This window comes from Arvicola amphibius, chromosome 11 (assembly GCF_903992535.2).
Source record: "Arvicola amphibius chromosome 11, mArvAmp1.2, whole genome shotgun sequence".
In the NCBI taxonomy this organism is placed as follows: Eukaryota; Metazoa; Chordata; class Mammalia; order Rodentia; family Cricetidae; genus Arvicola; species Arvicola amphibius.
Window position 1 is genome coordinate 123,387,272 of NC_052057.2, and position 24,606 is coordinate 123,411,877.

Consider the following 24,606-nt stretch of genomic DNA (forward strand, 5'->3'; position numbering starts at 1 on the left):
AAAGGCACGGAGTTTAATGTGGAACTCTTTAAGTTTAGGGAACAAGAACAAAGCAGCCCAATTATCACTGGCTGGCATGCTCTCCTTGCTAGGTTTGGTTGATGACCAAAGATGATGATTAATTTCTTATACCATTTATGTCCTCAATCTCCTGATATAAAAAACTATTAATGAATGGATATGTACCCTAAAGATTTAAAGTAGAGCTAACTGATTATCATATATTCTTTAAGATTACTTATAATATTACGTTTCAAGATAGTAATAAAGTAATTGGTCCTTTCTTTGGAACTGTAAATGCAGCCTGCTGGTAAAAGACCTGATAAAAACACCTTGATTGCCACATGGTTAACTTATAACAAGATGCTTGGGTATGAATGTATGTGGGGTCTTGGGATAATCATGTAAGGGAGATGAAAAACATGTTTTTACCCATAATCATTCACTTGAAAAATGGATTGCAACTGTTTTGGCTCTTATATTACCTGGAAAATTCTGTTGAAATATAAAAGCTGTAAAACAACATGAGATAGAAGAGAGAATAAAAAAGAATAAGAATAAAGAAGGAAACAACCAAGAGAGCTTGTGAGTGCCTTTTTTCCTAACCCCTTTGATAGAGAAGTTTAGCCTTGTGGACTCCTTAACTCTGTAGATTTCTGTCAAAGCTCTATGCTGTTTGAGACTGGTCCCCCAGACAGCCACACTCCAGGGGACAAAATTCAAGTAACTCAAAGCTTTTTTCTCTCCTATTCCCTCTTTTCCTGAAAGCCAGGAACAGAAGCAAATTTAGCTACTGGGTGAGAGAGAACAGAAAAATGAGCAACCAGAAACTGAGAGTGGCCATGTCCCCTCATTCATCGGCCGAGCACACTGATACTACTTCAGAAGAAGGTTCAGAGAGATAATTGTTTCAATGACATGGGTATTTCATTATTAACATCAGGTAGTTTGTGTCTTCAGGTGACTACATTCCATGAAGACAGAAGGCATAAGGACAGGGCTGGGATGGAAATTCCTTTTCCATCTTAAAATAGATTGAATAAATAAGAAATTTGCACAGAGATAAGGTACAGGAAGCTTTGATAACCCAGGAAAGGAAAAGATTCATTCCTAAATACAAATCTAGTTACCTGGAAAAAGTGGTGCAAGGAAATAAAACCTGGGAAAGACAGTGATCTCATTTTGCTCTATCTATTCCTACAACGAGTAGTTCCAGAAATGAACATTTCTCACACATTCAGAGTTTAGAGTGTTGTAGAAAAAAGTCAAGTCTAGTATCTTTATATATCATTTAGACTCATTACTTACAGATTCTACATTAATTCCCCAGCTAACTAAAGTGTATTTGTTCTGTCAAGTCAACATCAGGTGTTTCATTTGATGAGTGCACATTTGAAGAATGGCGATCAACTTCAGTAACCCATGCATGGAATATTAGCTAATTTTTAGACACCTAAGTTCTGCCTTCCTTTCTGCATACTATAACTAGGTATTCTTTCCATGGTCTAATATATGTCTGTACTTGTTGGCAATTTCACTGTATAAAATGATCTTCAATATAATAGCCCAATTGCAATCCAATATTGGTGAGATCAATAAACTTGAAATGTACTTAAAGGAAATTATGTGTGTGCTATAGAAAACCTTCAGTCAGGCATGAGCAATTTGTGCATTTGTCTATGAGTGTGATGTTCACAAACCCAACAATACCTATTAGATAAGATATCTACATAGAGACATGCATAGAATAAAACCTGGTGGAGATGTTGCATCTAGAGTCTTTCCAAACCAACTCCAGTTCTTCTAGGTGCAATGGTCAGAATAAGTAGCAAATCCACAGAACCACCACTGTCAGCTGCATCTTCGTGGTAGTCTGTAGGATATATGTTGCAATATAGGCAGGCATGTGAAAAAGAAATCCTTAAAATACTCAGGAATACTGCAGGAATCACCTGCAGTGAGTGGTCCCTGCAGGTATCATACAGCGAAGCAACGCCCATAAAAAGATAATGAAAATCCAGTGCATGTTTACTTCATCAACCTAAGTCAGACTTTGGGGAGTCTAATGCCAGGTGGTTTGTTGTCAACATATTTAAAACACAGTACAATTTGGGGAAAGGTTTACAGGCAACATTCAGTCCAATCAGTCCAGTTACAGGTGCACAATAACACCTAAGGTGTGACTTTGCACAGACGATTTACGAAGTACATGTGATGATGAAGGTGGGTTCTATAGCTAAAAGGCCTAAAATCTAGTGTGGTCTCTGACCAATAGCATAGGGGTCAGCAGGCCATAAAATACTTGTGACATTTCCCTTAAGAATGGGTAATGGTCTAACGAGGGAAGACTCTGGAATAATTCTGGGGAATTTGGGTGAGGTCTGCCCCTTCAGATGGCAAAAGGGTCCTCAGGTTGTTAAAAGCCTCTACTCTCAGCATTCTGGATGCAATGTAGGTGTTTGATTTTATCTCCTCCATTCAGGAAACACCTCTGCATGGTTAAAATTCTTGGTTCTCTTAGTGCTTCTCTGTGAGTACAAGTACTTCTGTGCCCCCAACATCTCAGCACCTAAATTGAGGACTGTGCTTAGCCAGGAAAATGGATCTGTGACCTGTGTTTGATTCTCCACTGCCATTAATGACCAGAGTTCCTGTAATGAAGGAGCCATATTTAGAGGCCAGAATTGCCTTACCATCAAGAACAATTATTTAATGCACTAGAAAGGCAGCCAGCTCTAGTCTGAAGGAACATTATGTGTCATGTCCGTCAAGTAAGTCAGAATAAAGCTGCTAACCCTCACTCCTGTTTAGGGATGTTAATACCATTGAATACACATCATGTTAGATACCTTCTTCTGCATCCATTAGCATACTAAATGCCCACCACTCTGGGCTCATGGAGAGCCCTGTGGTCAGTGACTATTCCAGTCACTGCAGTGAAACAGTCTCAGGGTGATTCTTCTTTGATTCTTGTTTCCCAGACAAATAAATGAGCTCTTGTTGGCATTAGGACTGCAACTATGAAATACTCCTGAAATGTCAGCAGTACTGACAATGTGATGATGGCCCAATCAGACTTGAGATACAACAAGAAAGGACAGCTTCCTCCTGGTGCACAGCAGGACAGAACTAGCAACACCCAAGAAACTCCACTTTCCCTACTTGGTTTATTTGAATTTGCTTTTAGATATTGTTTTCTGAGAGAAATTCTCTTGGGTGATTAAATCAAGCTGCCTCATTTAATTGTGTCATTTTATATCCCCCAAAGAAAAAAATCATTGCTTATCATATACTCTGTATTGAAGATATCAAGAAACTTACAATTTTAGGATTTTCTGCTAGAATTTTATTGTGATTTGAATATTTATGTTCTTCAAATTTTATATGTTGGAAATAAGTCCCAAATGTGATAGTATTAGAGGATGAGGTTGCAGAAGGTAATTAGGACCTCATTAAAAGAGGCCCTCAGCAGCTTGTTCTGTCCCCCTCTGCCATCTGAGAGGGATGTTGGCTGAATGTAGATGGAGTGGCGGACTGTGTCCCACCACCCGGCTAGCTTTACCCAAAATAATTACACGGAAACTGTATTCTTTTAAACACTGCCTGGCCTATGTGTTTCAGCCTCTTATTATCTAATTCTCATATCTTGCTTTAACCCATATTTAGTAATCTGTGTAGCACCACGAGGTGGTCGCTTACCAGGACATCTTAACCTGTGTCCATCTCAGAGAGGAGAAGCATGGCGACCCACTATGGCGACTGCCTGAAGCATCTCCCCAACTCTGCTTCCTTTCTCCCACAATTCTGTTCTGTCTACTCCACCTACCTAATTTTCTGTCTCTTAAAGGGCCAAGGCAGTTTCTTTATTATTAATGAAAGTAACACATAGACACTCCTCCATCAGCTGAAGACCAGAAAAAAAAAACAGCCCTCACCTGAAATTCAACACCTTCATCTTCAATTTTCCTGCCTCAACTAGTGGAAAAATAAATCTGTATTGCTTATAAAACTTACTCTATTGCACTTTGTTAATCTGTCCAAACCCAAGAATGCATAGCTGTTTATACTTAAAACCCACTGAGTTTGGTTGTATCTACTTTGTGACATTCATGACTCCCTTAGTGTACTGTCCTAGAACAGTTTCATAAGTGATTCCTAGAACACTAATTTCTACCCTAATACAGGAAACATGTTAGTTTTAGAAATTTAAAACAGACATATAAAGGTCTAAAATACTCAGAGTACTATAATAACACTTTAAGGTAGAGAATTTTATGCATGCATATTAAATAATGTGAAGTGTTTTAGAAATTCTAACAAAAACATTCACCAGATTTATGAACTTGTTATTACATTAGCTTGTGCGCAGGTAGAAATTTCAATGTTACTGACATTTGTATCAATTAATCGATGTGTTTACTCAACTATAGAGCATTCTCTGCATAATCAAACATTTTGCAGCAAGCTATAATTACCCCTCTGAAGTTTATAATCCTGGTAGAACAAAACCAGCACAGATACAACAGAATCACAAATAAGAACTGGCAAAAAATTTGCCCAAACTATGAGTCACAGTTAAAAGAGAAAACAGCCTTAGGAAACATCTAGAAATGCTTCCTGTATTAAAAAAAAAAAAAAAAAAAAAAAAAAAAAAAAAAAAAAAAAAAAAAAAAAAAAAAAGGTGGAGTGTTGTTGATTCTTCAGATAAAAGATGCCAAATTTCCAGGTGGAAGTCAGTCTTGGAGAAGAGCTGCATTCCCAGAGAAATGAGAACAAATAAATTCAGCCTGGGTTCCTGGGTGGAGATTATGCTGTTACTCAAAAGCACTAAGAGTTTCAGTTTATTTGGTAAGAAGTAAGAAGCTGTGGATGGGTTTCAACTAAGAACTTAATTTTGCTTTTGTTAACCTCAATTCATTGTTCAGACAAATATCCTTTGATGTCTAAACATTTTTGTAGGCTAGTTAAATAATCTAAGACTCTACTTTCAGTTAAGTGCAAATACTTTAGTGTGTTTTTGTTTCTTCGGCCTTCACCTTACAAGTTTGGTCATCCCACTTTCTCTGTATCATACACATCCCACCCACAGACTCTCCACTGTATAATGCCTCCAATGCATGTCATTCCAGCATTACCATATGTCACACCCATCCTTATTATTACTGGTAGAGTGACACCTTTTTAAATTATTATTTATTAAAAAATAAGTTCTCGCACTTCAAAACTCATCTGAGCTCCTTGCTCTGCAATTTTCACAGGATTACAAACTGAGAATCTTGGTCCGTGTCAGGAGTTAAGCAAGTGTTACCAATGAAGGCAGTTTATTCTCTGTCTCTATGGGTAGCATTTGTGGAGCACAACCTTACTGGGTGGCTTCTTATGTGGTTTTGCACTATAGTGCACAGCTATTCATTGCAGTAAACGTATTTAATATCACAATGTTTAAAACTGTGGTTTGTGCCTCAAGCATAGAACTCAACATACCGTCTCAGAAATATTTGCAGGATCATCTCACCACCCTTTAAGTTAAGATCTGTAGGTCTTACAATGGTTCACAAATCGCTATTACTTCACTCTGCCTCCTTCTTCAGTCTTGTTTTGGTCCACATTCTATCATGCCCCATATGTTACTTAACTCCTCTAGAAGCATCCAAGTCCCACAGTTTCACACAAATTGTTGTCTCTATCAATTGTTCCCTCTGTCAATCAATCAGGGATGGGCTAATTGATACCCTCAGATTTTAGGTGTTTTTTTTTTACACTCTCTTGTGGACCTTTTGCTGGCTTCTGTGAATAGGTCACAACCTTTGTCCTCCACTCAGAGCATCCTTCTCTATCAAATACCCTGCTTATTTCACTCACTGCATTTATCAAAACCTAACCTGTGTCAGCACCTTCACTTTCTTTATCGCTAAACTGCTTCGTGGTACTGCTCTTTCCACAGACGTAGAAATAGGTGTTTTTCAACACAGCAACCTCCCCTCACCTACTAATCATATCATCACATAGGGCAGCTCTTGTTCTGGAACTAACAGATCCACAACTAGCCTACTCAAGAAAATAAAATCAGATTACCAGTTCAGAAAAGGAAGATGTGGTACAATTTCAGATAGCACAGATACTGAAGAAAAAAAGATAAAATAATGCTTTGTCTATGAATTTGACAACTTAGATTTTAAGGAATTTGTCTTATAAATCACAAAATAAAAAACCTAAAAAAGAAACAATGGGGATTTTGAGTTACTTTTTGAAATTGTAATCAGAAATTATGAATAAAACTTATCTACAAGTGTCTTCATCAGCAAATTTAACCCAACATTGAAAATATTCTACAAAAACTGTCAAAAATCAGGAAGACTAGGCATTGTGACCCATGCCTTAAATCCCTGAACTTGGGAGGCAGAGACAGGAGGATCTCCAAGTTTGAGGCCAGCCTGAGCTACAAAGCAAGTTACAGGTCAGCCAGAACTTCACAGAAAAACCCTGCCTTGAAAAACAAAACAAAAAAGTTAGACAAGGCCGGGCGGTGGTGGCGCACGCCTTTAATCCCAGCACTCGGGAGGCAGAGGCAGACGGATCTCTGTGAGTTCGAGGGCCAGCCTGGTCTACAAGAGCTAGTTCCAGGGCAGGCTCCAAAGCCACAGAGAAACTCTGTCTCGAAAAACCAAAAAAAAAAAAAAAAAAAAAAAAAAGTTAGACAAGAAAATTCGCACTCTCATGATGAGACTCAACTATTAAAAGTAGCAGAAAAAAGAATGATTACAAAAAAAACAAATTTAAGATTCTCAACATCATTTAGAATTATCAAATAGATTTCACAGTGGGGTTAGTACTTTAATTCAATGGAGTGTCTTTATCCATTTATTTCAATCTTATTTAATTCTTTCATCGGATTTTTATAGCTTCACTCAGAACTTCATACACCTTAAATAATTTTGCATTTGTTATTTCACTGATGCTGTTAGAAATGAAATGTTAAATTTTAAGTTTTAAATTATTTACTGCTAATTTGTTACTATACTATTAAATACTGATTTTATTCTTGTAATTGACTTTGAATGTTTTGATCATGATAACTATTTTTAATTGCAGTTACTATCTTATAGATTCAATAAGAACTGTTTTATAATCGTAGTAATCATATTCCTTATACATATAGAACCATCACTTGGGAATAGTTTTGAATAGACAGGAGAATTTTGAAGGAAAAAAAAAAAAACAGATAGACCAAAAAAAAAAAAAAAAAAGCAGGAAATGTGAAAATTAGTAAACCCTGGTTTCAAATTTTAATAAAACTACTGTTATCAAGACATGCCTTGCTGGCATTAAGAATCTAAATATAAATTTAAAAAAACACATAAAAAGGATTAGAAAGAAACTATGCTTTTATTCAATGAACTTTTAATAAACTTACAGGTGTAATTTAGTATAAAAACAGTCTTTGCAAAAACAGATGCTACCTAGTCAATATGTATCTCTTAACCTCAAAGCCCACAGTTAATAAATCAATCTCAGACTGGCACGAAAAGTGACGACTCCCTAACTCCTAGGACAACTTGGGAACATTAGTCTGACATATTTAAAGCTTTAAAACTTTTAAAGGAATAACCAAGAAAATAAAAATATCAAGTGACAAGCCTAGAGAAAACACTTGCAGAATCTGGCTGATCGCTTGCTCCCTGAATATATAATAAATTTATTAAAGACAATAGGGACAAAATATCTTCCATTTTAAACTAACACTCACAAATGGCAGATAAGCTCTTAGAAGGCACATTCAATGTTGATAACTACTAAGTAAATGGAAGTTAAATCCACAACAAGATGCCATACCCACCCCCTAGAAAGGCTAGAACTTCCGACTGTCAATAGTGAGTGCAGCTCAAAAGCTCCTGGAACTGATCCTTTGCTGACTGTGAAAGGCAGCAACCCAGGATGTCAAAAAACAGGGACTCTTAGGAAGTGGCTCAACAATCTGGTTTCTACAGGTCCAGCCCAGATAAATAGAAGCAGATGTCATAAGAAAGTGCACAGTCATATCACTAGAAGAAGACAGGAACTAGGTCCTCAAAGTCAAGCATTCCCTCCTGGAGAGGGGTTTGTTAAGAATCTCGGAGTAACCAAATACCCAAGTCTGAGGAAACTACTCAAATTTACAAGACTCACACGCCTCCCCCAGGGCTATACTAAGGATTACAGCTGTGAGGAAATGTGCTCCACCCAGCTGAGCCGCCTGCAAGAGACTCCCAACTAGTAGAGTGACCTGTTGGGGACTGGCCTCAACAAAATCACCTCTCACCAGTGTAGGGTGTGGGAAATGAAGGCAGAAACCAAAGATAGAATTGGGAGGGAGTTTCAGGGATTACTCAGATCCCAAAATACCCTGCGTTTATTTTTCCACAGCTTTTATATTCAATGTAAACTGGGGGAGAAGGTAGCAAAGACTTTATTAACATGATACAGCAAGGGTAATTCAAACAGTCCCTCTGAGACTTCCCATCATCAGCGTTCTGTTGCCTAGGTAGCGAGATGACCAAATCACTACACTCAAGTACACTGAATCACCCACCTTGGCAAAACATCTCTTCCCCAGGAGACCCCATAGCTACAAGGGAAGGAACAGAGATACATTTGCATATCCCAACCACCTGTCAGGACTTCACGGAGCTATTTTAACTTCAAAAAGGGGTCAGGCAGCCACCTCCTGAGCTAGAAGATGTGATTAAGCCCTGTTATTCCTCAAACTCTCTGACAGTCAGATAAACTGGGTAATGGGCCTGCCTACATTTGTCAGCCTCCACAGTGACCAGGAAGTCATGCATTCATGTCCAGCTTTTTTAAGTTATCATTTAGGAAGTATGGTTTCTTTGCTGAGTGTGCGATATAGACCCATTTGAAACACCCATCCTCCTAAAAATAATTTCCTATCATACTCCTGTAAGTAATTCCAACAAACTCTTTACTTTTAGCCAGGTAGGTGCAATTGCTTTTTTAGTTGGGGTGACCCAGCCTACAAGTGGCAAGTCTTTACTACAGACTAGCATTCCGCAGTGAAGAAGAACATGATATTGATATAGCAGCAAGATGAATAAATACCTCTGCATTATAGAGGTCTGTTAGCATGAAATTCTAACGAAGGTGCATGTTTAAAGATGGCAAGATCAACTGGGGAAGAGGAACGTGGAAAGTCATAAAAATGCTTGTTTAGAATTTTGCACTGTAGTCATGGTAACAAGATTGAATATAATTGCCAAGATCCATCAACCTGGACACTTTAAAGGAAAGACTTTATTTTATATAAATTGTAACTCAATAAAGATTACATTAAAAAAAAAAAAAAGCAGACGCTAAATAGGAGCAAAGTGGTGCCACAAGGTGGTCTGATGAAGCAGAGACAGAAATCAGACGGAAACTGAACATTTGGTGAATGCCCACGGTAGCCCGGAGATCCCCTGTAGTACAGAGGCGTGGATGCTGCAGTGGGTTCTATTGCATATAAGTAAGTCATTGCCACATCCTTCAGAAACCCTCAGGTATGAATACACAACACACACACACACACACACAGTGTATTCTCCAGTTGGCTCATCTCTACCGCACCTAGTTTGTATTCTAATTTTATATTAGAATATTGATGTTCTCAATTTTATGTAAAGCTTCCAGATCATGCTCCATGTCCTAATCAATTGTTGTAATGAAAATACATTCATACAAACATTCTGGAAGACCCTGTGCAGAAGCCTGCAGAAAGGTCCAGGCACATGTGCAAGATGTGCAGACTCTGTGGCATACACTGGGTGACCCAAGAGGCACAGAGCCCTTGTTGTCACCCAGCATTGATGTGAAGACTCAATCAATCTAAGTGCCAGTGCTAATAAACATAGTTTCCTCATCTGTTGAAAGAGGACTAGATAGATTATTATGAATGTTAAAGCAATAAATGAAAAGCTCAATAAATGTCAATGTTTATTGCTGGTCTACATTCTGAGAGTTTACAAATCTCTTAACACCAATATACAAATAATTTATTCCATAACACAGCCGACCGTAACCAAAACTGTAAGTAGTCTCTTTAGACTCTTCATAGCATAATTTACAAAGCTATTAAAGTAAATTTTGTGTTGAAAGTGAACTCTGCTATTTATTAATTTTAATTGACTGAGTATTAGTTGGTGAATGTTTATGCTGTCTCAAATTACATTTAAAAGATGGAAATAAAACCACATTAAGACATGAATCTTGGGCAGCGATCCAGATCCTCCCTAGGAAAGTGGTGAAATGTGGAAAATAAACGGAGCATGGACACCTTTCACCCTCTGTCGAGTTTCTGGGTGACAGCAACGTTTTGCACAAGCTTGACTGAATTTCTTTCTTGCTCTGGGTTGGGAGGTAAAAGGCAGGAGGAGGCAGTACACATCCCTGCAGGGAAATTAGACCCCAGAGAGACAAAGCAAGAGAGACATTACCCACATTACTTCTAAATGAGAATGTAATTTTCTTTGCTTTATTGTATGGCATCCTGCATTCTTAGACTGATAACTTTACAACTGTTACAAATCCCAATGTTTCACTTATAAAGATGACCATCAGATGGTTTTCAGAGCTAGATCACATGATAGTTTTATTTTTTTGCATTTTGAGGAAACTCCGTATTGGTTTTCATAGTGGCTAGACATGCATGTATCTCCACCAGTAGTGTATGAGGGTTTCTTTTTGTCTACATCCTTTTATTTGCTATTTGTTTTCTTGGTGGCTACCATTCTGACTGTAGTATTTTGTTGTAGCAACAGGTTCTGGCTATGACAAACAATACTGCTATGAACACAGTTGAGCACATGTCCTTCTGGCATGATGGAGCATCCTTTGGATAACAGAATATGGACTAAGACTAACACAGACTTAGAAACAATCTATGAGTGAGTTTATTTAAAATACTAAGCATAACTAATCAATAAGGAGCTTTAAATTAAAATCAAATGAAAAATTCCTGTTACAATAACTGTCAGAGATGAAAAGTTATAAGTGTAGACAGGCATGCAGAGAAAAATCTCTGTGTACTGAGGATGTAAATTTGTACAATCATTATACAAAACAACAAGAGAGCTTTCATTAACAAAAAAACAAATAAAACCCGGATGACTCAGTGGTTAGAAACTCTTGCTCCTTTTCTAGAGACTGCAACTTCTGTTCTCAGCACTTATAACAAAAGGCTAACATCTGCCTTCTACTAGAAATGAGAGAGACAGTGTGGATCAGTATAGCACTCTGGGGTGCTGAGAATGATGTGTCAGTATAACATAGAAGCACATGTATACTCCACCAGTCAAAAGAATAACACCCTGAGAAAGGATTATTAAAAAAGACTATACAGGTAACTACACAGGATTGAGGAAAAATAGTAAGGGGATAATAGACCAGCAGCTGGAACCAGGGACAGTAGAGAACAGTGAGATGTGACCAGCCTAGGCCTGAAGGGATAAGGGGAAAGATGAGGTCACTGATATTCAGGGAAAGCACTAGTGGGAGAAGGTGAGAGACTGTGGTTTGAATCTGAAATGTCTTCAATAGGCTCATGCTGTGAATGCTTGTTCTCCTTTTGCTTTTTGGTCCTAGCCACACAAAAGCACCTAATATGGGCATTTTATAAAAGCTTATGCCCAACTGTGCCTGAATGACAAGAAACAGCCAGGTGAATGAATCAGACTTCAGGAACCCCATCCCTTGTTAGCCTCCACTGTTTCCATTATATGAATTCAACTTACAGTAAGTAGCAAGGAAGAATAGTTGGGGCAGCTGACATAAGCCATCCTGTTGGGGTATAACTCAGGATAGAAAAAAGTCAAGAGCTGTGGTGTGTGTGAGTGTGTGTGTGTGTGTGTGTGTGTGTGTGTGTTACTATGTATGTAGTTCTGTGCATTAGGTACTTCCTGTGAATGTTTTTGAAGTCTTATAAAGCACTCAGAATTAGATATATTTAACATACTTTTAGATGATAAAACTCAGGCAAGATATATTATTTTCATCACAGTTCTACAAAGAGCCAACATTACAAGGTATGGAGAATTGTGAGAAGCAAACTATTAAAAAAACGTAAAAACCACTTTATCACTACAACTGTTTAATTTCTTCAACATTCCGATGAATAAATAGTCATAAGAAATGAACATATATAAAACATATGATAAATTACTGTAATTCCAAGACTTCATTATCATTATTTTAAATGATTAAAAGAAAATATATGTAAATATATTATGATAATGTGTGCTCATTAAGGCAGCTTTTATAAATACACAGAAGCCAATTTAAATAGCTCTTACAGCCTGAAACAGAAGACCAAGTGGAGGGTGAGTGTGTCTCTGCAGACATTCCTTGACCCCCGAATCTTTCTGGTCATTCTGCAGGGGTTTCTCCCCGCGCCTTCTGCCCTTCTCTTCCTACCCCATCCCAGTGTCCCTAAAGCACCGCTCCACTCCTTAGGGGCCACAAAACCGCCCTGCTTGGCCTGTATCCAGGCTGGGAGTCATTGGTGAGGGGGGGGTTCTTTATCTCACTCAGCTTGCTGATGGCAAGCTGGGCCTTTGTCTGAGATACCTGCCCAGCAAGGAGCCATTAGCCTGAAACAGAAGACCCAGCAGAGGGTTGTGCTGCAAGGTTCGCTGTGGGATACTCCATCCCACCCTGCCACCACCTTTGCCCTTTGGTCCCTGCAGTGTTTGTTTGTTTGTTTTTGTTTAACACAGATTGGTGAAGAAGCCATCATTTCTCCATTGTGTGTTTGTGGCATACTTGCAATATTGAGTTGACTGTGATTGCATGTATTTATATTTGCATTCTTGATTTTACTCTATTGATTGATGTGTCTGTTTTTGTGTAAGTGCCATGCTTTTTTTTTTTTTTTTTTTTTTATTACTATGGCTCTGGAACAGTTTAACTGAAATCAGTTATGGTGCTACATAAATTGAACATTCTTTACTTTTTTTCTAAAAAATATTTTCATAGTTTTGGGACTTCTTGTTTATAGAGTGTGATCTTTGTTTTTAAGACATCTTCTGCATACACAACCCAACAACAGTAGGAATGAAAAATAAAAATTAAATTAAAAATACACAATTAAAAAATCTTATGTTTGTTCCTTGAAAACTGCATGCATACATAGGGTACACTCTGATTATTGTTTTTGACTTATTTTCTCTCTATTCCCTATATTACCTGTCCTCTCCTCCATGTTTCCACATTTATATGACATTGGGATTTTGATGAGTACTACATTAAATCTTTAGATTGCTTTTTTTTATCCTGTGCATTTATTACATTTTTTATTTTATTTTATTTTATTTTTAAATTCTTTTTTTTTCTTTTTTTTTTTTATTAAAGATTTTCATCTCCTCCCTCTTCCCTCCCCTCCCTTCCACCCATACCCCCACTCCACCCCTCTCCAAGACAAAGAGCCATCAGGGTTCCCTTCACTATGTTAAGTCCAAGGTCCTCCCAGCTCCCCCTAAGTCCAGGAAGGTGAGCAACCAAACTGACAAGGCTCACAGTGGAGGATGGGAAGAGCTTAGGGGAATAGGATGGTTGGGATATAGATTGCTTTTTGCATCTTCATTATATTACTTCTGACACTCAGCTGAATTGGGAGGGGCCTTTCCATTTCCCAATGTCTTTTTCAATTTACATTCTAATGCTTAGAACTCATACTGTAGGAGTTCTGTATTTCCTTGGTGAGGCATAATCCAAAGGAATTTTAGAAATCATTGTTTTCCTCATTTCTTTTCTAGTATATGTCCTATAGATTTGACCATAATGACTTTGCAACCTGCCCACCCCCTTTGTTGAAGGTGTTTATTGGTTCTAAAAGTTTTCAAGTGAAGTGCATAGAGTGTTTCATATATAATAATATCATATCATCTGCAAATAGTAATAATTTAAGTTTGTCCTTTCTTATTTGTATCCCTTTATTTCTTGCTCTTGTCTTATAGCTCTACCTAAGACTATATATAATACTACAGAGTAGAAAGAGTAGATACCCTTGTCTTATTTCAGACTTATTTAAAACATTTTTAGTTATTCTCTGATAAGTCATAAAGCTGCCTATAGGTTTATCATGGATAGCTTCCACTGTGTAGAAGTATGTTCTTCCTACTCCTAGTTTCTTCACAACTTTCTTTGCCGAAAGACATTTAATTTTATCACAGCTTTTCCTGGATCTATGGATTAGGACATGTAGTTTCTGTCCTTGATTCTTGTTAATGTGATTCATCATGATTATGAGTTTTTGTATGTTGAACTATCCTTATATTCCTGGAATGAAATACAAATGGCCAATAAACATATGAAAAAATGGTCAATATCCTGAGTCATCGGAGAAACGGACTAAGTTCCACACTTGTCATAATGTCTCTCATTAACTAGCAACAGCAAATGCTGGTGAGAATATGTGGGAAATGAGACCTTATACACTGCTGGCAAATGTACACGAAAACAGACAATAGGCAAATCAGTATGGGGTTTTCTCAAATTATCATAAACTAGAACTCCCTTGCTGTACCTTTTTCACATGTAATTAAAAGATTCTAAGATAACATGCTACAAAAACACTAGAACATCCATATTTGTGGCATCACTATCCACAATAGCCAAGTTATGAATCATAAATGCATATTGGAAACACATTAGGAACTACAAACTATAGTCTCATCCTTTATGCAAACTAAGATTTTTAGGGCAAGTATCCCTTGAATACATGGGGACTCAAAGAACAGATATTTAGTGGATAAAGGATAGAATGACAAATAAGGGTTGTTCTGTAAGTTACTAAAGACAATCAAATAGTTTGACACTTCTCTGCAGATAATTCTAGAGATTGACCTCAAAATGACCATGTAGACCATAGTCTACTAGAAAGAACCACATGGCACATGATTTTGTAGATTTAATATGCTCTGGATGTGATTTTCTAAATCTTCCTAAATTTATTTTGAATATCAAAAAGGCCCCTTATAGTACAACAGCATGCTCATATTTTTAAATTCAGTTGTTTGTATGTAAACAAAAACTATTTGAAAAGTTAGGGCTGGCTCACAAGATGGCTTAAATTATTTGTGATAATAAGTAAGTACAATAAGAAGGCAATTAAAATTTTTTGTCAGACATGTTTTTTAAAAAATATGTGTTTGTGATAACTTAAGATAATTGTTACAAATAATCTGTACACTAGATTTTGTGTCTCAGTGTGCTATTAAATCTATAATAAAATACATATTAAAATCTTTTAGTAAAAAATCTGATGTCAGTATCTAATGTGTTCTTTCTTTTGTATTAATACAATTGAAACATCTTTGTGAATGAACTCTAACTTGAAATGTAAAAAGATGAGTCACTGAAATGAAGAAAATTAAGTTGTACTTTAAAATATATTCTAAAATAATTTACTAATAGAGTTAAAGTGTGTTCTTAGAAATGTTATAAGAGAAGACCTGTTTATTTCTAAACTACTGAAGATTGTTACAAAGATGAATTTTAATTGCTTGTTTACTTGTGAAGAACTATCCTATGCAACAGTATGAAATACCATGGTTAACTTTGTAAACTATATAAATACATGAAAAATAACTAAGAGCTTACATTTGTTCATCTATCATAACGGAAATTTATATATTCTGTCTTGAGAGAAGAATTAACTTGAGATGGTAGCAAACCCTTTATAATTCATTGATGAAAATTATGTACAAAGTAGCTTTGACTCCTCTGGGTCTAACAACAACAATAATAGCAGGATTTATGGATTTTATAGATTAGTAAACTGAATATTAAGAGGTAGAATTTTCCCAAAGTTTGCACAGTCGATGCTCAGCGTGGTCTGGATTATGACCTGGATTCTTCTGATCACAGGCCAAGTTGACTAAACTGAAAACCTCCCAAGTGTAACTATGGCTCTTGCTGCCCCAGACAGACCAGGGACCAGTGCTGTTCTTCAGCACATCTTCCTAATATCTATATGATGTCAAAGAGTTCACATTTTGTTCTTTGTTGCCTCATCTCAAGGAACTGTCTTCCTTTAATCACATTCCTGTAGTATCTATCATCATAGTTCCTGTCTTAAATATAAGTATCTGTATTTACACCATTCTTTCCTGTTTTCTAGGTGAGAGCCTTCCCAGCCTGTTTCCAAGCAGATTTACTCCAAATGAGGCATTTACACAAAACTGAGAGCTGCAGAGCACTTCCCTCCGATTGGCACACGGCCTGGTGTGCTGTCCCAGACTGCAGCTCCTCGTCTTAACAGCCACTCCCTGGAGGACAGTGGGAGAAGCAGGCTGCATTCGGATTTTTTCCACAGCCTGATTCTAAAAGGCAAATACACTGATTTCTTTCAGGGACGGAGTCCTCTGAGCACTTCCTGAGAAGCGGCTCTGTATCACTGCTCTGCCGAAATCTAATGATCTTCAGATGCTTTTCCCTCGAAGGAAGCATCTTTAATTGGAGAAGGCAGACAAGATAGCAAGCAACTGGGCTGAATTTCCTTTAAGGGCCTCAGGCTACTTTCACAATCACTTTTGAATTCCTTGCATTTCCCAATCTTCACATCCTCCCCAAACCCATATAAGTCACTTTTATTAAGAGTCGGCAGATTGTAAATAAATTGTTTCCTACAAAGCATTTCATAATTACATTTTGAAAGCAGGCAATGTTACAGTCACTGCCATAATATAGAAGCCTTGGACAGAATGAGATGGCTTCCCTGAATTCTCCAGAAAAGAGGTTACTGTCATTTCCTGTCTAGAACAGCTGGACAGCCCACCCCGAATCTCCTCACAGAAGCCACGTTGACAAGGGATACATGAACAGTTGGCATCCCACCAACATAAAAATCCCACCTATGACCTATTTCTTGATAGTCGGATTCCTCTCTCTCCCCATCCCTTTCTACTTTTACTCTTTTCAGAAAAGCCATCTTCTTGCAGGTCATTGTGTTACAGGCTATGCTGTAAACTCATTCTCGCACACTTGTTTCCTTTGCACAGAGTACATTTATCTTAAACACTAAGTTGGCTACTACCTTCTTATACCATAAAATATCTCATCCTGTCACTCATCAGAGGGATTATCGCCAAATGTGTCCACCAAGCTCTATCTCCTGGGACAGCATAAACTTTCTCCTAAGCCCTCATCACAGTACACATTATCACTTATATTTTAGAATATAAGAGCCACAAACATAAAACATAGTATTTTCTTGAAATTCTAATGCCAGAAAATTACTAAATAAAAGCTCAAAAGCTTACGCAGAATTCACTAACAAATGGATGAAAATATATTTTTTCCACAATTTCTAAGGGTATTTACAAGAACACAATTGTCCACAGCTTCTAATTGTATTTGTTTTAATTTAATGCTTTACTCCTTTTGAAATGTGTTTTCTTTTGAAGAGTTTCCCTTTGCAAATTATGCATAAACTCAATAAAAGTACTCATCAGAATGTACTGTCCCTTTAAGGTTTTTCTAAGAAATAGATACATAAGCAAACAGCAAGCTTGCTTCCTGCTAACCACCAATCAAAAGCAGTGATCAAGGCTCGGTTCTAAACAGTATCTCGAGAAGACTTACAGCTGTAGAGGTCTTGGCATCTCAACTATGTACTTAGGCTGCCTCTCTGGGGATATCTAACATTCTCCTATTTTTCTCATTCTTGTGTTTTGTTTGTTGTAGTTTAGTTAACCAGCACCAGTTCTTAAGGTAGCCTTAACTATGTGATAGTTAACTATCCATAGAATGAATTTACTTTCAATGTGCTATCCTTTAAAAAGCAGAATTTAGCATGAAGCCACTCTTTTCTGTCCTCTGTCCTCTCTCTCCTACACATTGTCTGCTGACAATGGACTTACCAGTGTTGTACTTTGTAGTTGTCACAAAGATTCTGAATGGTGTGATCTCAATGATTTTGATGTCTGCTGATGACTTTTATGCTCCAAAGTCATCTTTTCTCATCAGTACTAAACTCAGATCTACTGGCTTGAAGTGTTAATTATGAAGCCAATGTGATTAAATATCATATCAACTTATCAATATTCAAAAGATTCTTAATATTCCCAAGAATATTTGCATTTCCTTTAAAAGTAGCTATGGTAACTCAAAATCATTTTTATTCATTAAAAATTAAACAGGATAACAAAGGATTTTAGACTGTGTAAGGTGGCTAGTTTTAAAATTCTGTTAACTTTAGCAGTCTATTTGACCATAGTTCCATTAGTCAGAAATAAACAAAAGACTACATATTTGACAACTTATCCACAATGAACAGAATTTAGTTATTTTTGCACTTTGCATATGAGGCACCCAACTACACTGCAAATGTAATTAACATGATACCACAGCTGAAGAGACCAGATCCCAGGACTGTACCCAGAGTAGCAAAAAGAATGCCTTCAGAGTATTGGGACTTAGAAAAAATTCATATCTGTCTGAGGGTCTTTAGGAAAGAAACACATGCTTTCTGATGGTAACCTCTTTGTCTTGGAAAATCTCTCTCACCTGACAATCTTTCTACACAGTTACACTTTATATACAGCTACATCTTTTTCTCCACACATCTCTCTTCTATATACACTTTTCTCTACTATTACTTTCTGCACACACTGCTAGACCTCTCTTCTAATCATTCCTCACCCACCCACTCACTCACCCACTCACTCACCCACTCACCCACCCACTCACCCACTCACTCACTCACCCACTCACCCACTCACTCACTCACTCACTCACTCACTCACTCACTCACAACACTCATCTTCAACCACAGACTTAGACTATTATGAGTTGCATATACAGGGTCCAACCCATTCTAGCAACATGATAAGTCGCAGAGTTTCTGTCGGGCTAGGGAGGTCGCACTGACCAGGCATGGTGAGAAAAGCAGGCGTGCAGTTCTAAGCGGTCAGTGTTCCCAGACAGAGAGTGACAATGAAATTCAGGACTTAGACAACAAAGTTAGTTGGCTAGACCTTGAGTCCTGCATCACAAACAGAGGCCAGGAGTACATGGAAAATGTCAGTTGTTGCAGGGAGTTATGTATTAATGCTATCAGTCTGACTTTGGCTCCACAAACAGACATCTGAGAACTTGCCCTTGTGTATATTTTGCAGGGGCGACTTGTCCATTTTGAATCTATTTTGAAGTCTAAAAATTAGCTAAATGTGTAAAAAAAAAGTGTTTGTAACTGAGAATAATGTGATTTTCATAGTAATCTAAGCTATGAAAAATATACATTATTTCTATTCAAAAATTGTACATATTAAGCAGAAATCCTCTTTCTGACCATCCATGGCTATATGTGCGCCCAATAGATGATAGATAGATAGATAGATAGATAGATAGATAGATAGATAGATAGATAGATAGATAGATAGATGATAGATAGATAGATAGATAGATAGATAGATAGATAGATAGATAGATACACAGACAATGGGGAAACATACCCATAGTTGTTTTTAGGGAAAGAATGTAGTGGCACATGAAAAAAAATTATAGACAAAAGCAATCAATTTTTAGATTCTGTGTCCCTGTAAGCCTTGATTGATTAGGTTTTAATTGTCATCTTTTGTATACGTCCATGACCTCTGAAAATGTCAGTGTTCCTAAATGTGGCCAACACCATTAAATGAACTACATACCCACTTGTCTTGAGTTTGGATTTACAATCAGAGACTTACGCTTAACTATTAGAATACAGCAACAATTATGAGATAGGGCCATACTATTTTTCCTTTTTTGCAGAATAAAAGAACCACAGATGCAGGTCCATGAGATGGCTCAGCAGGTAAATGCAGTTGTTGTGCAAGTCTGACAAGCAGAGTTCCATGTAAAAGTACAACCCATGTAAAGTTTGACACAGTGAATCAACTCTACAAAGCTGTCCTTCGTTCTTTACATGGCAAGTAGCCCTCCACAACAACAAAATTAATTAATTACTTAATTTAAATTTTAAGAAAGAACTACAGACTCTTCCTTTCTGGTTTTGAAAAGGTAAGCATTCATGTTAGGTGACAAAATGAGAGAAAACCACATTGTGAGGCTACGGGGGTGGGGGGCGGATGTCAAAGGCTGATGTCCCTGCTGAGAGCTAGCAAGAGAGTGAAGGTATCAGTTCTTAAGTTGTAAGGAATTTAAGATCCTGCCATCAACAACATTACCATGGAGGACAGCTTCTTGCTTCAGAAATGAACTGCTCACGGCAAGTCTTGGTTAAAACTTTGACATGTTAAGAAAACCAGATATACTATGCCTAAAGATATCAACATGAAAAAGAAACACACACAAGAAGATACTAAAAGGCACATTATTTAAACCACTGAGTTTATAATAATTCAATACACAACAGAAACAGCAAAACAAAGGTACTAGAATCAGGCAGGCAAAGAGAAAATGTGCATTCTCTGGAAGAGAAAAGACAGATTTCAGCACACCAAAGAACTGCCATGAGAACTATTTAGAAATCCATATGTATGCATAGAAATATATGTATGTAGCAATAATTAATAGGAAGGAGGCAATGAATTTGAGAGAAGGCTAGGAGAGGCATATGGGAAGATTCAGAGGAAAGAAAGAAACTGGTAAATGGTGTGATTATAATCTCATTTGCTTTCCTGTGTGTGTTTTCCTCTCCTTTCAATTTCTCTGCTTTTTACCACTAAGCAGTTGTGTTCCAAATGCAAGACAACATGCTCAAAGAAAAAAATTGTAATAAAAGTTAAGTGTGTTTAAAGCTTCTGTAATGGAAAAGACAGTTTAAATTCTGTGGAAAGTTATCCAGAAATTAAATCTAATAAAATCACAAACATAATTTTTTTACTTAACATCAGTACACAGCACATTTTTTCTTGCAATACAAAATTAAAATGAGGATCCACAAGCTTAGCTGTATATCCATTGCATGTCATGAAGACTGAGTTCATGAAGGTTGTTGGCATCTCATGACAGTCTCCAGACTATCCACTTCTCCTGAATTCCTCAGTCACTCGGTCATATTAATTCATGAATAATGCACAAGCATTTGCAATCAACTAACTAAAAAAAAAAAAAAAAAAAAAAAACTAGTCACAATAGTCCTCAGGGACATAAACGGTACCATTAAGAATACTTACAGTTTCTTTAAGATAGCTAGGAACTGTATAAACTTCAATGTAGCTATTTCTTCGTCATGAAGACCAGGGCCACCACGTGCTTGTCTGACATATACAGATATGTTGTGTGAGTTATCACGTTGGGGTTTCTTTTCCTCTGTCTTTCCACTAGATTTTCTGAACAAGGAAACAATATTAATAATATTTCACAATAAATAAAAATTTTACATGTAGTTCTACTTACTGTAAACACTAGAAATAAATGACTTGATAATAAATCAAACATTTGAATAGAATTCCTTCTTAGTGTTTCTTTTTCTTCAGACACTACTGTAGGTATATTTGTACTCCATTGTACCCTAAGCCTAAAAATTAGCATATATAAAATATTTTAGCATGTATAATTTTATTATATGTTATAACTTGTAGCATTTTAAATATTATATAATTCAAGGAAATTTTATGAATTAACAACCGTATTTCCCTTTCTATACAACAGATTTACATATCAGTAGTTTTGCCACTAGGACATATTTTAGTTGTTTTCCAATTACAAACTACAAATGTCTTTACCATATTATCACAACCATATTCATATTCAATAGCTTGTTGTACTTTTCAGTCTTCCAATAAATGTATGAATAAATTATAATTTGCTCCTAGTTCATTTCCACGAGATATTCTGTTAAGTCCTTTGAAAACTTAAGGAACAGAAAGGTAAAACACAATATCCATCTTTAAAAAAATTGGCAATAAAATAATCTGAACAACCATAAATTAAGTCCTGATGATATATTAGGTCACTGGCATGCTTGGAAAGGATTTAAACGTTAAGTAGAAGGTATTTAGAATAGCAGTTGTAAATTATCACATTAGCACCTAACATTTACTGCATTGTTGTGTGCTGTTTCCTATTCTATACATTATATATTCATTATTGCAAAACATTATGACCGACAAATCTCTCTCATTTATAATCTAAGGAAATTTCAGAAAGTTTATCATTTCTTCTAAGAAAGAGACATAGAGATAGACATGCAACAAAGGAAGAGACAATCGCAGAGAAACAAAGACATGTAAGCTGAGATATATAAGATGAAAAGGAGACAAACTATCCCAAAGAGATCATACTAGAACTTTTTCTAGAAGAAAAAAAAACTTTTAAAAATTCTTAAAATTGTGAAATTTTGTTCAAAAATTATTTTGGCTCTTCAATAGTCAAAATTATAAATAGCTTCAATTGACCATTTGTGCTTTTTTGGTATCTCTGTATCCAATTATTTATATGTTAATTTTCATTCTGTGACAGATATGCATGAAATTACTTATAGAATTGTTAGCAAATAGAATTACTTATAGAAGAAATCTATTTCATCCTTTATTGTTGACCTTGTACATTTTAGACATTGTTTCTATTTATAAAATAAAAATATATTTTAAAAAGTATTCATAATGTAACAGAAGAAAAGAAGACTAGAAAAAAACTAATTTCAATAGACTGAGGCAGATGTTGGAAGCAGAGCATGACCAGCATGTACAGTGAAGCACAACGATTTCATTTGTGCCAAGAACTTCTCTCCAGACATAACCACAGCCTAAACTTTGTTTGTATTAATTGCCTTTGTATCCAGTAAGATTCATGAAAAACTATATAAATGCTATAAAAATAAATATTTTCCATATCTTAAATTTCTTATTCTGGTGGCTTTTACAGCTTGATTTTTTTTTCTTAATTCTTCAACAGTGTTTCCATGAGATTAATGGCTATAGTTTAACCATTTTGCTACTGAAGGAGATTTCAATGTACGTTATCTACTCAAAAAGTTTGTTTTCCTTTATTTTCATTTTTACAAGTTAGTGTACAATTGGGTTTTTGTTTCCAGATTTGTTTCTCATCGCAGGTACTTTAGCACAACAAATCCAGTCACTTTCCTCCCTTGCACCCATCTCTAGTGGTTTTCACAGACCTCCCTCTGTGATATTCCTTCTGGTACTCATTGACTTGTTGAGGCCCCAACTCCATAGACATGTCCTGGGAACCTAGAGGTCACTCTGGCCAGGAAAGCATGTAAGCTAACTCTATCACCTAAAATTACAACCTTTCCAATCAGAGATGCCTAGATGCCAGCATAAAAACAACACAATAACAGACAGGAAAGAATGTTTACTAGATCCCAGTAACCTTCGCACATGCAGGCCATGATTATTGCAACATAGCTGAACCACAAGAAAGAAAAAAAACATTAAAATATTTGTATGAGTATTTCAGTGAAGCTGAAAGAGGGACTAAATAAACCCTTAAAGAAATCTATGAAAACACAAATAAAAAGTGCAAGGAAATAAATAAAATGGTACAAGACCTTAAAGGAAAAGCAGAACAATAAAGAAAACCCAAACTGAGAGAAATCTAGAAATGAAAAATACAGGAACCTCAGAGGCAAGCTTCACCGAAAGAATTCAAGTGATGGAAGAAAAATCCGCAGGCATTGAAGACATAATAGATAAAATAAATATCTCAGTCAAAGAAAATGTTAAATATAAAAATCTCTTGGCACAAAACAGTCAGGAAATCTAGGACACTGTCAAAAAATTAAATCTAAGAATAAAAATATTGGGGAAGGAGGATAAAAATAAGCCAGAGACACAGAAAATATTTACAACCAAATTATAGAAGAAAATTTCCCTAACCTAAAGAAGGACATACATATCACAGTACAGAAAGCATACAGATTATCAAATGGATTGGATGAGAAAAAAAGTCCTCTTGACACATAAAAATCAAAATGCTAAATGTACAAAACAAAAAAAAAATTAAAGGATGCAAGGGGAAAAGACGAAGAAGCAGATAAAGGCAGACCTATTAGAATTACATCGGAAATCTCAATCAAGACTCTAAAGACATAAGGGTCCAAGCAAATGTTACAGACTCTCAGAGACCATAGATGCCATCCCAGACTACAATATCAAGCAAAATTTTCAATCACAATAGATGGAAAAATTAAGACAGTCCACGATAAAACCAAATTTAGCAAATATCTACTACAAATCCAGTGTTATAGATTATAAAAGACACTTTAAAGGACAAAACAACCTACACACAAACACAAACACACACATACACACACACACACACACGCACACACACACCACCACCACCACCTCAACCACCAATGCTAACATAACTACCACCACCACACAACAACAAAAATAAAGCAACACACACAAAACTAAACAGTAATCAACCATCACTGCTCATTAATATTTCTCAATCAGTGGTCTCAATTCTCTAATAAAAATATACAGATGAAAATAGTGAATCTGAAAACAGGATTCATTCTTTTGCTTCATCCAAAGAAACACTTTTAGCCCTGAAACCAGAACCAAAGAAACATACCCTAGCTCTGAATCCAGAGTTAAAGAAAAGCACTTTGCCCCTGGAACCAGAGTCAATGAAAGAAACACACCCTATCTCTGAAACTAT

General features: G+C 36.4%; 1 protein-coding gene across 1 annotated transcript in view; it reads right to left on the reverse strand.

The window, feature by feature from the left end:
- Nucleotides 1-24,606, reverse strand: part of Cnbd1 (cyclic nucleotide binding domain containing 1) — a 236,546-nt gene that overhangs the window by 173,087 nt on the left and 38,853 nt on the right. The window contains exon 4 of the mRNA XM_038346935.1: nucleotides 21,147-21,302. Coding sequence (XP_038202863.1) covers nucleotides 21,147-21,302 — 156 coding nt within the window. The remainder of the gene's footprint in view (nucleotides 1-21,146; nucleotides 21,303-24,606) is intronic.